A 12,513-nucleotide genomic window follows, 5' to 3' on the forward strand; every position below is an offset into this window, starting at 1 on the left:
TGTGTAGATGGTCACAGATGGGCTGACTCTGGATGGCTGCCGGCTCATAACAAGCTAGAAGGGGCTCTGTAGACAGTAAAAACAAAGGAGAGCAGCGCCATCTAAGTGCAGCGTGATACAAAACATTTTGATATGGGACAGACGATTTTAAACTCACAAGATGGTAGAGATGGCAGCGCTTGTGACATAGTATAGGAAGTTCATCCACTCCTGGAGGAAGGCGGTCGGCTCGCAGGTGGAGAGGCAGCTGATGTTCCCGGCTGTGCTGGTGGCTCCGAACGCTTCCTGGTTCTCAGATTTGGCTCAGGGGCGGCTGGACATGTCACTTCCGGCAATCAAATGATGATGGAGCGCACATGCTCTGAACACGCGCTCCTCCCCACTCTCGCCATCCGGATGGTGACGTGTCCAGCCCCTGAGCCGAATCTGAGAACCAGGTATTCGGCCGCTAGTGGGACGGTTTTACCCGCCTGGTAGCGGACGAGAAAGGGTTAAAACCTTTCTCAGCCGCAGCAGCGCTATGCCGGCAGTATAGCCGCGCTGCCCCATTGATTTCAGTGGGCAGAAGAGGTGTATTCACCGCTCCAAAGATGCTGCTAGCAGGACTTTTTACCGTCCTGCCAACGCACCGCTCCAGTGTGAAAGCCCTCGCGGCTTTCACATTGGAGACACAGCAGCGGCTCTTTCAGGGCACTTTGCAGTCGCTATTTTTAGTGCTGTAGCGCCTGCAAAGCGCCCCAGTGTGAAAGGGGTCTTAGGTGTGTTTTTAGTGTAAAAGGTCAGTTGTCTGTGTCTCTGGACCTCTAAGGACTCATGTATATGGGCAATTTGAGGCTTCCAACGTCAGTTGCTGTGTATTTCTGCACCCCGGAGAGACAGATACGGTGTTCAGCCACCCATAATAATAAATAGAGGTACAGTGTCTTGAAGAAAATATTCATACTCCTAGAAATTTTCCACATTTTGTCGTGTTGCAACCAAAAACCAAAATGTATTTTATTGGGATTTTATGTGATAGACCAACACAAAATGGCACGTTGAAGTGGAAGGAAAATGATGAATTGTTTTCAAAATTGTTTACAAATATGTGAAAAATGTGGCGTGCATTTGTATTTAGCCCCCTTTACTCTGATACCCCTAACTAAAATCTAATGGATACAATTGCCTTCAGAAGTCTGAGTTTATGCATCTACATCATATACCTATATACAGGTAGAGTACAACTGTTCAATTACTACGGGCAGCTGTATGCTGCAGCTCTCTCTCCCTGATGCAGAAATGCCCCCACAATTTACGTCAGAAGCCTTAAATGCTTGTGTGAGGCCTAAAAGCTAAAGGGGAAAAAATAGAACACATGAGCAGTCTGTGTTTTTTGTTTTTTTTTTTTTTTTTATCTGTCATTTTTATGTTTTTCTCTGCAGGTACCAGTCTCTAAATCTGACACATGTCCCTGAACACAGCGCACCCATCTATGAATTCCGGTGACAAGATGTGGAACACCAAACAAAAAAAAAAGCCACAACGGAGATCGAGCGGAGCTGTCCGCTTCCAAAACTGCTGCTCGCCACTTCTGTCCAAGCTAGAGACTCTGAGAAGAATGTATGAGTGTTATAAGCAATGACGCGTGAACTGGTCTACGGGCGTCCACTTCCTATACCTGCCGCAGTTTTTATTTTAATCTGCCGGATTTTCTTGTTTTATGGTTTTTTTGTTTTTTTTTTTTTTTTGTTTTGTTTTTTTTGTCCCCCCTCCCCGTGCTTGATATGATGCTCCTCTGTTAGTCCTAAGCTCAAACCAACAAAGGGACCTTTTCCTGCCGATGGAGAGTGTACCACAGCAAATATTGGGAAGTTGTCGTTTGCTCGTCCATCTCGTTATTTAAAAAAACAAAATATAACGGATTGAGTGACAAAGACCGGTTTTGCTTATTCTATTGACTTCCAATTGGGCATGTTCTGAGTCAACTTCAACAGTTGCAAGACGGGCTAAACACTCCATTTGTTGTAGAGGATTTGCCCTGGACACCCCCCCCCCCCCCTCCCTTCCTACTCCAAATGTGTTCCTTTGCCCCGAAATTCTTACAAGAGTGATATTTTTGATTCCTTTTACCAACGAAAGAAGAATCTAGTCTAGACTGCAATACATTTTACCCGTTTTCACATTGAAAATGGCAAATGTCAGATTTTTTTATATCTATAAATATATATTATAAATGCACATATATTTAATCAAAAATCTAAATCTATGGATACCTCCAGAGAAGGAAACTAGGTAAAGGCTTGATGACTTGTGGTGCGGAAGTCTGATCGACTAAGGTTATACCTACTGGGTGACGATCCATGCTCCCGGCCTCCCCTAAGGTATTCCAGTTTCTACTGTGCAAATACCCTACTGAAGGGGGGTTGAACCAGGACTGATAAAAAAAAAAAAGTGCCATCTTGTGGCTATTTGTATTTTGCAGTATCATTGAGAATTCCCGTAAAGACTACAATGCAAGTGACTTATCGCGAGGAGCTACAGCGGGACTGCTGCCGTTTCAGCAAAAAAAGGTCTCGCAGAATAAAAGCATGGGATGGCTTCTTTCGCTGTTTTTTATCATGCTTAGGACTTTCGCTCATCTCACAGCCGTGACCAGCAAACACCGATTAATGCTTTTATTTATGTTTTCTATATTACATCAGCCAAAATTTCTGTGTTGGGGATTAGTGTCATAAGAGCTTTTCTTGCCGCTACCGGTTTGGTTTGTATTGCATCGCTAGCTTATTGCGTGTAGATCTTTTTATTGACAAAAAAAAAAAAAAAGCTAAAGTGTTAGGAAATATGACTGTCTCATTTGCAGTCCTAAGGCAGATCTGTGTGCGCAGAGTTTTTTTAGAAGCTGTGTTACCAAGGAGGGTGGTCGTGGTTTAAGGATGCCATGGTCAGTTCAGTGTGATGTGTACATTCTATAGATCCATCGGGCTGCACAGATTTATGTTCCATTCTGTAGCTGGCCCAGTTCAGCCTCTGAACCAAGCAGGGTGTTTTTAAAGGAGGGGAGTCACTAATTTACATATAAATAAGTCCAGCAAACCTTTAAGGCCTCATGCACACTGGACGTTTTTTGATGTTTTTATAGCAGCTGTTTTTTGGCTGTAGACGGTTTTTTTTTTTCTACAGTCTTTAAACTCTCCATCATGTTATCCTATGTGTCCATGCACACATAGGCTGTTATCAGCAGTTTTGAGCAGTGAAAAAAAAACTAGTGGGTTCTGAGAGACGTTTTCAGCTGTAAAAAACGCTCTGACGCTGATAAACGTCGCTAAACTCTCAAAAACGTTGCTCACCAGCGTTTTTTACCGTTTTTGATCCATTGAAAAAAAAAAATTTTCTTTCTTCAAAAAAAAAAAACGCTAACGCGGAAAAACGTTATTGCTAAAAAGTTGAAAGGAGTTGAAAAACTCACTGCAAAGCTACAGGCGTTTTTATAGCGTTATTTTATCGTCCAGTGTGCATGAGGCCTCAAGATTATAGGTTTTATGCAGATTTTTATATTTAAGACCCCCTCGCCCCTTGTGTTTTTAGGTTTTTCTCTGCCAGTGCTGGGTAGGCAGCTTGAGCCTGAAACGTCACAAATGTTAGCCATTGGGAAACCTGCCTACCGATCCTCTGACTTGCACAAAACGCATACCTCTGCTAGTTCCTGGTCTGTGAGCTTTCACAGACCTGTTATTTTCAATACCGGTGACCTTTTTATAGCTTTAGAGCATTTTATGAGGTGGTATGGGCCAAAGTTGGATGGTAAATGGTGGGGAATAGTACCAAGTCTGCAGACAACAATAATCATGTGCCCTGGTGTCTAACTGAATGTGTTTTACAACACACCTTGAGTGGTGCATGTGTACATTATGATTGTTTACATTATGATTAGAAGACTTCTCCCCCCGGAAACTTGTCACAAGGGAAATAATGGAGCTGTTGGGTTCAATCTAAAAACTACCAGCTGTCTGGCTTTCTGACTTTAGCGCTTCTAATCCCGATCTGAAACCAGCAGAAAAATGAAGTCAGTGTGGTCATACCTGATTTTTATGTTCTCCAGTTCAGTGGGGGTACCAAATTTTAGAGGTCATTGGTGGCAACCTACCTTTTTACTCTTCCAATTAATTTTCTTTAAAGTGTATCTAAACCCCCAAAAATTATTATATTGCAACTTACCATTCCTTAGATGTGGTTCCTGCATTTGTTTTCTTTTGTCCCCCATTATGTTCACCTAGCAATCCTACTAATGCACTTCCTGTACCTTTTGCAGCTACACTCATTTCTCCATTGCAGCTATGGGGCCACCCATGGTTTTCAAACAGAGTGGACTTCAGTCATGTTTGATTTTGTTATCTCCACTACATAGAGAATTGATAGAAATCAAAGTTTGCAAAATGTACATAAGGACCTTTTTGTGTTGTATTTTTATTTTTGTGGCTAGCGCACTGCATTCCTGCCAAAATTGACGGCAATTTTTGCTAAAAAAAAAAAGTACATAGTCTGGGGAAAAAAAAGGAAACCAATGCAACCACCCCATCTAAGGACCAATAGGCTGCAACATAATACATGTTTGTTCTTAGGTTTAACTGTTTAGTTAGGTCGGGGAGAAAAACCATGAATTACATATTTGCAATACATGCACATTGCCCCGGTTTTATTTATTTGAAGGCTAAGTTTTTAACTTTGGGACAAAAATATTAAATGCCCATATTTTTGCAGAAAAAAATATTATTTATTTTTTCCCCAAGGAATCTGGAAAGCATTATACCTGTGATCAGTGGATCACGGTAGAGCTAGAGGTAAAACATTGCGATCTCGATTCAACATCCCTCATGATCTTAATCCAGCATTTCCACGATTAATATAATAAGTGCAGAGCCCTTCTCTGCTCAGAGCTGTCAAAAAAAAAAAAAAAAAAGCAGCTGGCAAAGTTTATCACAACATTGCTCAGCACTGAGATAAAAATAAACATTGTATCATTTGGTTCTTTTAGATCAAGGGAATAAACTTCGGTCTGCAAATTAGGTCAGTTTAACCACTTAAAGACCAGGCCTTTTTCAGACACTTGTTGCTTACAAGTTAAAATCAGTATTTTTTGCTAGAAAATTACTTGGAACCCCAAAACTTTTTTTTTTTTTTTTTGGTAAAAAAAATAAATTTCAATGAATAAAAATGAACAGCAAAGTTAGCCCAATTTTTTTTGTATAATGTGAAAGATGTTACACTGAGAATCGTGATCTTTATTCTAATCAAAAACATTGATTCTCATTTTATCCAGAATCGTGCAGCTCTAGATCACAGGTGCAATGTCAGGCTCCTACAGCTTTCTGCCCATACCTCTTGTATGGGCTGTCCGTTTGAAAGCCACAGGGTTTGTGAATGAACTATGAGCGTGCTCATCAGAGCCCTTAGTTTTAGAACTATAAGCAATCTGCTGCAGTGGCAGACAGGGCTTGTAGTTTTCCCATTCACAGCTCTCTGGGCAGCTGTGCTGGCAGAACCCCCACACAGCTGCGCTGATTTCGAAATGTGACAGCAGGTGTGGGGAGAGGAATTACACCCTAAATACTTATGAAGTCCTGTTATGGGCTGATGACACACACCAATTTTGTGAACTGATGTGTCAGCCTTGCCCAGTTTTCTTTGCCAAACTACTCTGAACCATGTACTCCCCCATAGCCACATGATAAAGGCTGATCATTCTGTAGTCTGCTAAGGACTGGGAGGGTTAATCGCTCTCCTTGAGACAACACAGGAAACAAGCACAGGGTACCTCTGAATTTCTGACACAATCAACGTATATTTTTGCACTTATCAAGCCGATATAACAAAGGGCTATGAGTTGTAATATGACTAGACCAACAGGGCACAAATAAGAAAAGTTCATCTGTAGGGTTTACTTTAAACATTGTGTGCAGTTATGTCCATTTACAACAAAAGACAAGGCTCAATAGAATCCTCTTTCTCCTTTTTTTTATTTTTTTTTTATTTTTTTTTTTATTTGCAATGGTGACTTGGCCTTTTTTAGGTTTCACCTATCCCTGATATATTGTGATTGCTACAGGGCACAATCATCAAATGTGGTCAGCTTATTTGGTCATTGCTGATTTGTAATTTTTTATTTTTATTTTTTATATCCATTTTAATTTATTTTTAATCTGTTCCATGATTGCAAAATGAGTGGCAGCCTGTGAAGAAGGAAATATTCTAGCAGCACAGCATATGTCCTGCATCCAGATATATCTGTTTAGTACAAAGTGGTGTGTGTTGGCCATAAGAACCTAGTTATTTTCAGACGCATAATGGGCATTTGATATACAGTTAATGAAAAAGTTTGTGGACACCTAACTTTTGTACCCAATATATGTTTTGGACATCTCGGTCCAAAACCATGGCCATGATATTGTGCTGGCCACCGATTTGCAGCTATAACAACCTCCACTTGCCTTGGAAGGCTTTCCACAAGATTTTGGAGTGTGTTCTTGGGAATGTGTGTCCATTAAGCCAAAAGAGGATTTGTGAGGTCTGGTTGGATATTGGTTGAGGAGACCTGTCTCACGATTCATCCAAAAGCTGCTCAATAGAGTTGTGCAGGACTGTTGAGTTCCTTCACACTAAATGTCTCAAACCATGTCTATGTGGAGCTAACTTTTGCCACCTGAACTCAATAATTGGGAGGGGTGTCCACGTACCTTTAACCATATCGGGTAGACCAGTTATTTTTTAACTTCTTTAATATAGAGGAACCCTTTAAAAAGAAAAAAAAAAAATCTGGTTCTAGGGTTTCCCTGATAATTCTTATGATACCTAAACACAAACAATAAGTTGCAAAATAATAGAACCTGTAAAGAATATTGAGTTCTTAGTGCGTTTGACACCCTGGGCTGCTCTAAACCACAAAATAATAATTTTCAGCAATTATATTAAAATTAGTAAGCGCCAGAAAATAAAGGAAGGCAGTGAAAATTGTAGTGTTCCCTCACTTGGTGGTCAGTGGAAAGATGGCAGCTTATATTGATGGTCAATGGAAAAGTGCATACTAACAGTGTTGGTAATTGAAGGGCCCCCTTACATTCATCGTCCGTGAAATGCTCCCCACTCTGGGGGAACCCTAGGAATACATGGAACCATGTTTGAGAAATACTGGTTTAAACTGAATTTTTTTTTTTTTTTTACTTGCCTTTATGTTGTGTAGATTTTTGAGCAATGCAATTGACTGAAATTGGGAATCAGACAGCTTAGTTTGGAATATTGAACTTTTGACAGCACTGGTCTAGACATAAATTAAACTAGGTGCCAACTATAGTTGTTAAATATTGGTTGCCTGGCTCTAATTTGCCAATTCTGTACTTATGTGCAATCTGGGAGGGTTCTGGCAATGCCTCCTTAGAAGCAGATAGGCTTTCATAAGGAAGAACAACTTGGCTGGATAAATGAAAGGCAGAAATGTAAGATAATACTTTACCTGCTGGGTTTTCAACACATCATAGCTTTTGGTTCTATCCACTGATGTGCTGGTAAATATGGGCAGCTTGTGATGCCCCTTGGAAGTGATGTATTGTTCTGGAGGCTTCGAAACACTCTTCCCCATAAGAAATTGGTCATGCTAATCTTTTGTCCCACAATTTTTTTTTTTTTTTTTTTTTTTTTTAACTGGTGGCTACTGGGAAGTATAGGGCAGTCTTATACTGGGAAACCCAATCAATATTTTAGACCTCAAGCCAAAACCAGGTCTGCAAAGTGTAAGGTTATTACTTGCACCTCATGCCACATGTGCTGCCAATACCTGCTGACTGAAACATCTTCTGCACCTGTACATCACAAAAAAAAGTAATGCCATAAACCCCTTTCGTAAATGAATCTTTATTGTCCCAGACAAGCAACACAAAGCACTGCCTGAAACTTACTCCTCTATATGAAGGTCCCACTTGGGGCTTTGCGTTTTGTGCGGAAGAAAGTTTAGTGGTTGGGCATCTTCTTTTCTTTCCAGGTCACAGCTCATGCGCATTTCTTTTTATATTTCTTGCACAATTCTCCCATCCTTGATTAGAAATTCGTTCTTCAAAAAATATCCAACATGCCCGATCACTCAAATTTGGTGGCCTCACTAATGGCTGAAAATCAAATGATAATTCAAAGGTGCGATTTTCAAGCGAAAACTTGTTCAAAATTTGGCACGTGTATGACCAGCATAAGAGTTGTAGAGAGGAACCATGTCTGGCCTTGAGGGAGCACATGTGGATCTTTCAGCCAGTGCAGCTCTTGAACACCACAGGTTTTGACAGCATAGATGGTGAGAGGCATGCATATTAACCATTCTCTTTACAGGCATGGCCTTGGTTTAGTGTTTAAAAAAAGTGACCTTTTCTCCAAGACATAATGAGAAATGTGTTGTCGCATGGGGATCTGTTTAAATGGAACCTGTTTTGGGAGCGGGAGAAAGCTGCCATTACTGACCTCCAAAGATGTAAAAGCCACTATTGCTGACCTCCATCAAAGAACGCTAGTTAGCTGGCTGTTCTGATCAGCCAATGGCTTCAATACTTTTAGTTCACTGTCACAAAGCAAGAATGGTCTGTGTGGATGTCAGATTGGTGCCATTGCTTTGGAGACCATTCATAATTATTTGGTTGCATTTCCCCCATAATCAACCCGGTTTTGCACTCCTATTGACATGTATGGGATTGCAAAACCTGCTTATTTTCTTTAATACAATTAGTACACTCAGGGCACCTAAGGATGGGTCATAACCTGTAAGAGTCCAGTAAGGCAGTACTTTGCTATATAAATACTTAAACTGTATTAACAATGTATAGGTCTTGTCTTAAAATTGTAAAATGGTCTCTCCATCTAAAATGAATTTAAGATATGAGTGGATAGATCTGTGAAAAAAAAAATGAATGGCTGCTAGTTAATTGCATGGCCACCCTGTTTCAAAGTCAATATTTAGGAGCCAGTTGCTGGCTGCAAAGAAAGATGCCCAATGTGGCAGTATGACCTGAGAAGAAGACGTTTTCAGAAAGTTATACAGGAGCTCTAGAAGGGTAATTGGGGACCGAAGGTTCTAGAGTGAGTGTGCAGCATTCTGCCATCAGGGGGTGGTATGTGAGTATTTTAAACAATGTTGCTGGATGGCAAGATACACTTTATTGCCAAAACTATTGGGATTCCTGCCTTTACATTCACATGAACTTTAATGGCATCCCAGCCTTAGTCCGTAAGGTTCAATATTGAGTTGGCCCACCCTTTGCAGCTATAACAGCTTCAACTCTTCTGGGAAGGTTGTCCACAAGTTTTAGGAGTGTGTCTATGGGAATGTTTGATCATTCTTTGAGAAGGGCATTTGTAAGGTCAGACACTGATGTTGAATGAGAAGACCTGGCTCGCAGTCTCCGCTTTAATTCATCCCAAAGAAGGTGTTCCATCAGGTAGAGGTCAGGACTCTGTGCAAGCCATTCACCCCAAACTCACTCATGCATGCCTTTATGGACCTTGCTTTGTGCACTGGTCCAAATCATTTGGTGGAGGGGGGGGGGGGATAACGGTGTGGGGTTGTTTTACAGGGGTTAGACTTGGCCCCTTAGTTCCAGTGAAGGTGCTCTCTTAAGGCATCAGCATACCAAGACATTTTGGACAATTTCATGCTCCCAACTTTGTGGGAGCAGTTTGTGGATGGCCCCTTCCTGTTCCACCATGACTGCACAACGCAACATCCATAAAGACATCGATAAATGAGTTTGGGGTGGAGGAACTTGACTGACCTTTACAGAGTCCTGACCTCGACCCGATAGAACATCTTTGGGATAAATTAGAGCAGAGACTGCGAGTCAGTGCCCGACCTCACAAATGCACTCCCAGAAGAATGGTCAAACATTCCCATAGACACTCACAAACCTTGTGGACAGCCTTCCCAGAAGAGTTGAAGCTGTTATAGCTGCAAAAGGGGGGCCAACTCAATATTGAACCCTACGCACTAAGACTGAGCTGCTATTAAAGTTTGTGTGTGTAAGGGAAGCGTCCTAATACTTTTGATCGTGTATATTGAAACCCTTTTTTGATATACACAGCTCATTAAAAATAAAAAATGTAAAAGTACTTCTGCAAAGGCCACCAAAACTGAACTACACACGTGTCTAAAAGATGATTCCAAAGCAATCTATCACCTGTGTTATGGAAGCTGTCATTCTTCTATGTCCATGCCACATACTAGGGCAATTAGGCTATACCTGTTGACTACAGCACCTGGTATTCCCAGGCGGTCTCCCATCCAAGTACTAATCAGGCCTGACCCTGCTTAGCCTCCAAGATCAAATGAGATTGGGTGCGTTCAGGGTGATGTGGCTTTTAACTCTATTGCTGTAGCTTGGAGAATGACTGTTTGCATCAGAGCCTAATAATGTGGAGGATTTTTGCTGATGGAGACTTTTTAAAACCCAACCACGAAGGATCCTTTAAACGATAATGAAGCCTAAGAACAAACATGTAAAAAGTTGCATTAGATGTGATTTATTTTTTATTTATTTTTTTGCTTTTCAGCAAATAACATTTTCAACAACTACGGTGATCTTCCCAGAAATGTGGTGTCGTTGTTACTTCCTGTGAGCTGTACTAAAGAATATTTTCCTTCTATTTACTACTCATTGCCCTGCCCTCCATGTAATGGAGATGAAGGACATGTTTGGAGTCCATATTGGGGGAGCAGCTTGGGGTGACAACCATGGGCCCCCCCCCAGTGGAGGAGTGAGGTAGCCACCCAGGGACATTTATGATTTGTGGTTTTGGGTTTAGAAACACTTTAATTCTGAATAGAGCGGGGAAGGATTTGAACACCTGCTGGGTTCTGTGGTCACACTGTCACTGCTATCTGTACCCCCCGGGACAGGAAATGAGAAACCACTGACTGTGATCAATGAAATTGTATCTTTAGGGTTGCTAGGGGTTGGTGCACATTGCTCCCACACTGCTATTTTTGATTGCAGTTTTTTTTAATTCTTTGTAGCATCTAATTTTTGAAAGTGTGTCTAAAGCCAAAGTTTTTTGTTTATAGTTTTATTTAAAGTGGTGAGGGGTTAGAACCTCTTATTGTTATCTATGGGGTTCATTTACCAAAGGAAAATATTCTGTGCACTTTGCAAGGGCATTTGCTCCAGAGCTTAGTAAATGAGGCGAAGCTTCACATTGCAAGGATAATAAAAAACAGCATTTTTGCTTGCACATGATTGGATGATGGAAGTCAGCAGAGCACCCCCTCATTTACAAAACCCCAGAGGACATATCCTTGCAGAGTGCGCAGTCTGTTTGCCTTTAGTATATTCTATGAAGCTGCAAAATTTTGAGCTGTCACCAGAATAAGAATATCACAAAAGGTTTGCCTTTCCTTTGGGCGAGTTCATCTCCTTTTCCTGTGAGGTGTTCCCATGCGTCCAAGAACGTGACTGGGGCTTTAACCATTTCCTACTCTAGACAAAATTTGGGGAAAAAAAGTTTTGGCTTTTAGATAAACTTTAGGATCATTGACTGAACTGCCACACATTCTGCATTATGGCTTTGTCAATAAGCTAATTCATGCAATATATTGATCATCTGCTTGGTTTCCATTGTACAAGACATCCTGAGTACATGGTAATGCTCAGTATTGCTTCATACTTACCTGCATTTTTTTTTTATTATTTTTTTTTTTTTTTTTACTTTATTGCTGAAATCAAATTGATTGCAAATGCTGTCACTGTGGCTAAAATGAGATGTTTTAAGGTTTGGCAAACCCTCCATTCGCTATGAGAGCGCCAACACAGGTCAGGCTGCAGAGAGATTAAGATCTAACATTGTCATTTATTGTTGTGACATAGTCTCCAGCTAGTTGCACCGCAATGCCGTTCTGGTACAAGGTGCAGGCGACTTTTTAGCGTGTCACTGGGGTTTTCAGTGCTGGGTTTGGCAAACAGTCCTAATAAAAAAATAAATGGAAATTCACTGGTTGTGTCTTTTATTTCACCTAAACCAAAATGTGTTTGAAGATAATACAATGGCGTGTGTGTGTGGGGCTGGGGGGGGGTTGAAAACTCAAAAGCAAGCTGACAATTTAGATTTGTAAAAAATGTTTACATTACAAATATTTAATATGACAGTCAGGCATATGCAAATGTCATTCCAAAATTGAAAGTCTGCTGCTCTTACGTGTGACTCCCCCAGCCAGATACGAGGGACTCGTGAGAATAAATGGAATTGATAGTGGCTTTTTGTGTATTTTTCATTATGGTCCAGGGCTTAATCAAATAACTTATATTTTTTTATTTTAAAGTGGATGTAAACCCTCACATATATACCCAGTGAAGTGAACAGCCTCGGATAATACACATGGATGAACCAAATCTTCCTACATAAGTTTTTACATGTATATCTGCTGCCTTCAGCTTGCTACATTCTTTATAAAGTGCAAATTGTGTTAGAAATCTTTCTTCCTGTTTCAGCAGTAGGAGGTATGTCTGGGAATACACT

The 12,513-nt window shown here is 40.8% G+C and overlaps 1 protein-coding gene and 1 pseudogene across 1 annotated transcript in view; one reads left to right on the plus strand and one right to left on the minus strand.

Annotated features, from left to right (window-relative positions):
• GID4 (GID complex subunit 4 homolog) overlaps nucleotides 1-11,984 on the plus strand; it is a 40,657-nt gene extending 28,673 nt beyond the window's left edge. Inside the window, exon 6 of the mRNA XM_073636371.1 lies at nucleotides 1,422-11,984. Coding sequence (XP_073492472.1) covers nucleotides 1,422-1,485 — 64 coding nt within the window. The 3' untranslated portion in view covers nucleotides 1,486-11,984. The remainder of the gene's footprint in view (nucleotides 1-1,421) is intronic.
• Nucleotides 10,249-10,367, minus strand: LOC141101833 (5S ribosomal RNA; annotated as a pseudogene).
• Nucleotides 11,985-12,513: the final 529 nt, after the last annotated feature.

This window comes from Aquarana catesbeiana, linkage group LG06, assembly GCF_042186555.1.
Source record: "Aquarana catesbeiana isolate 2022-GZ linkage group LG06, ASM4218655v1, whole genome shotgun sequence".
NCBI lineage: Eukaryota > Metazoa > Chordata > Amphibia > Anura > Ranidae > Aquarana > Aquarana catesbeiana.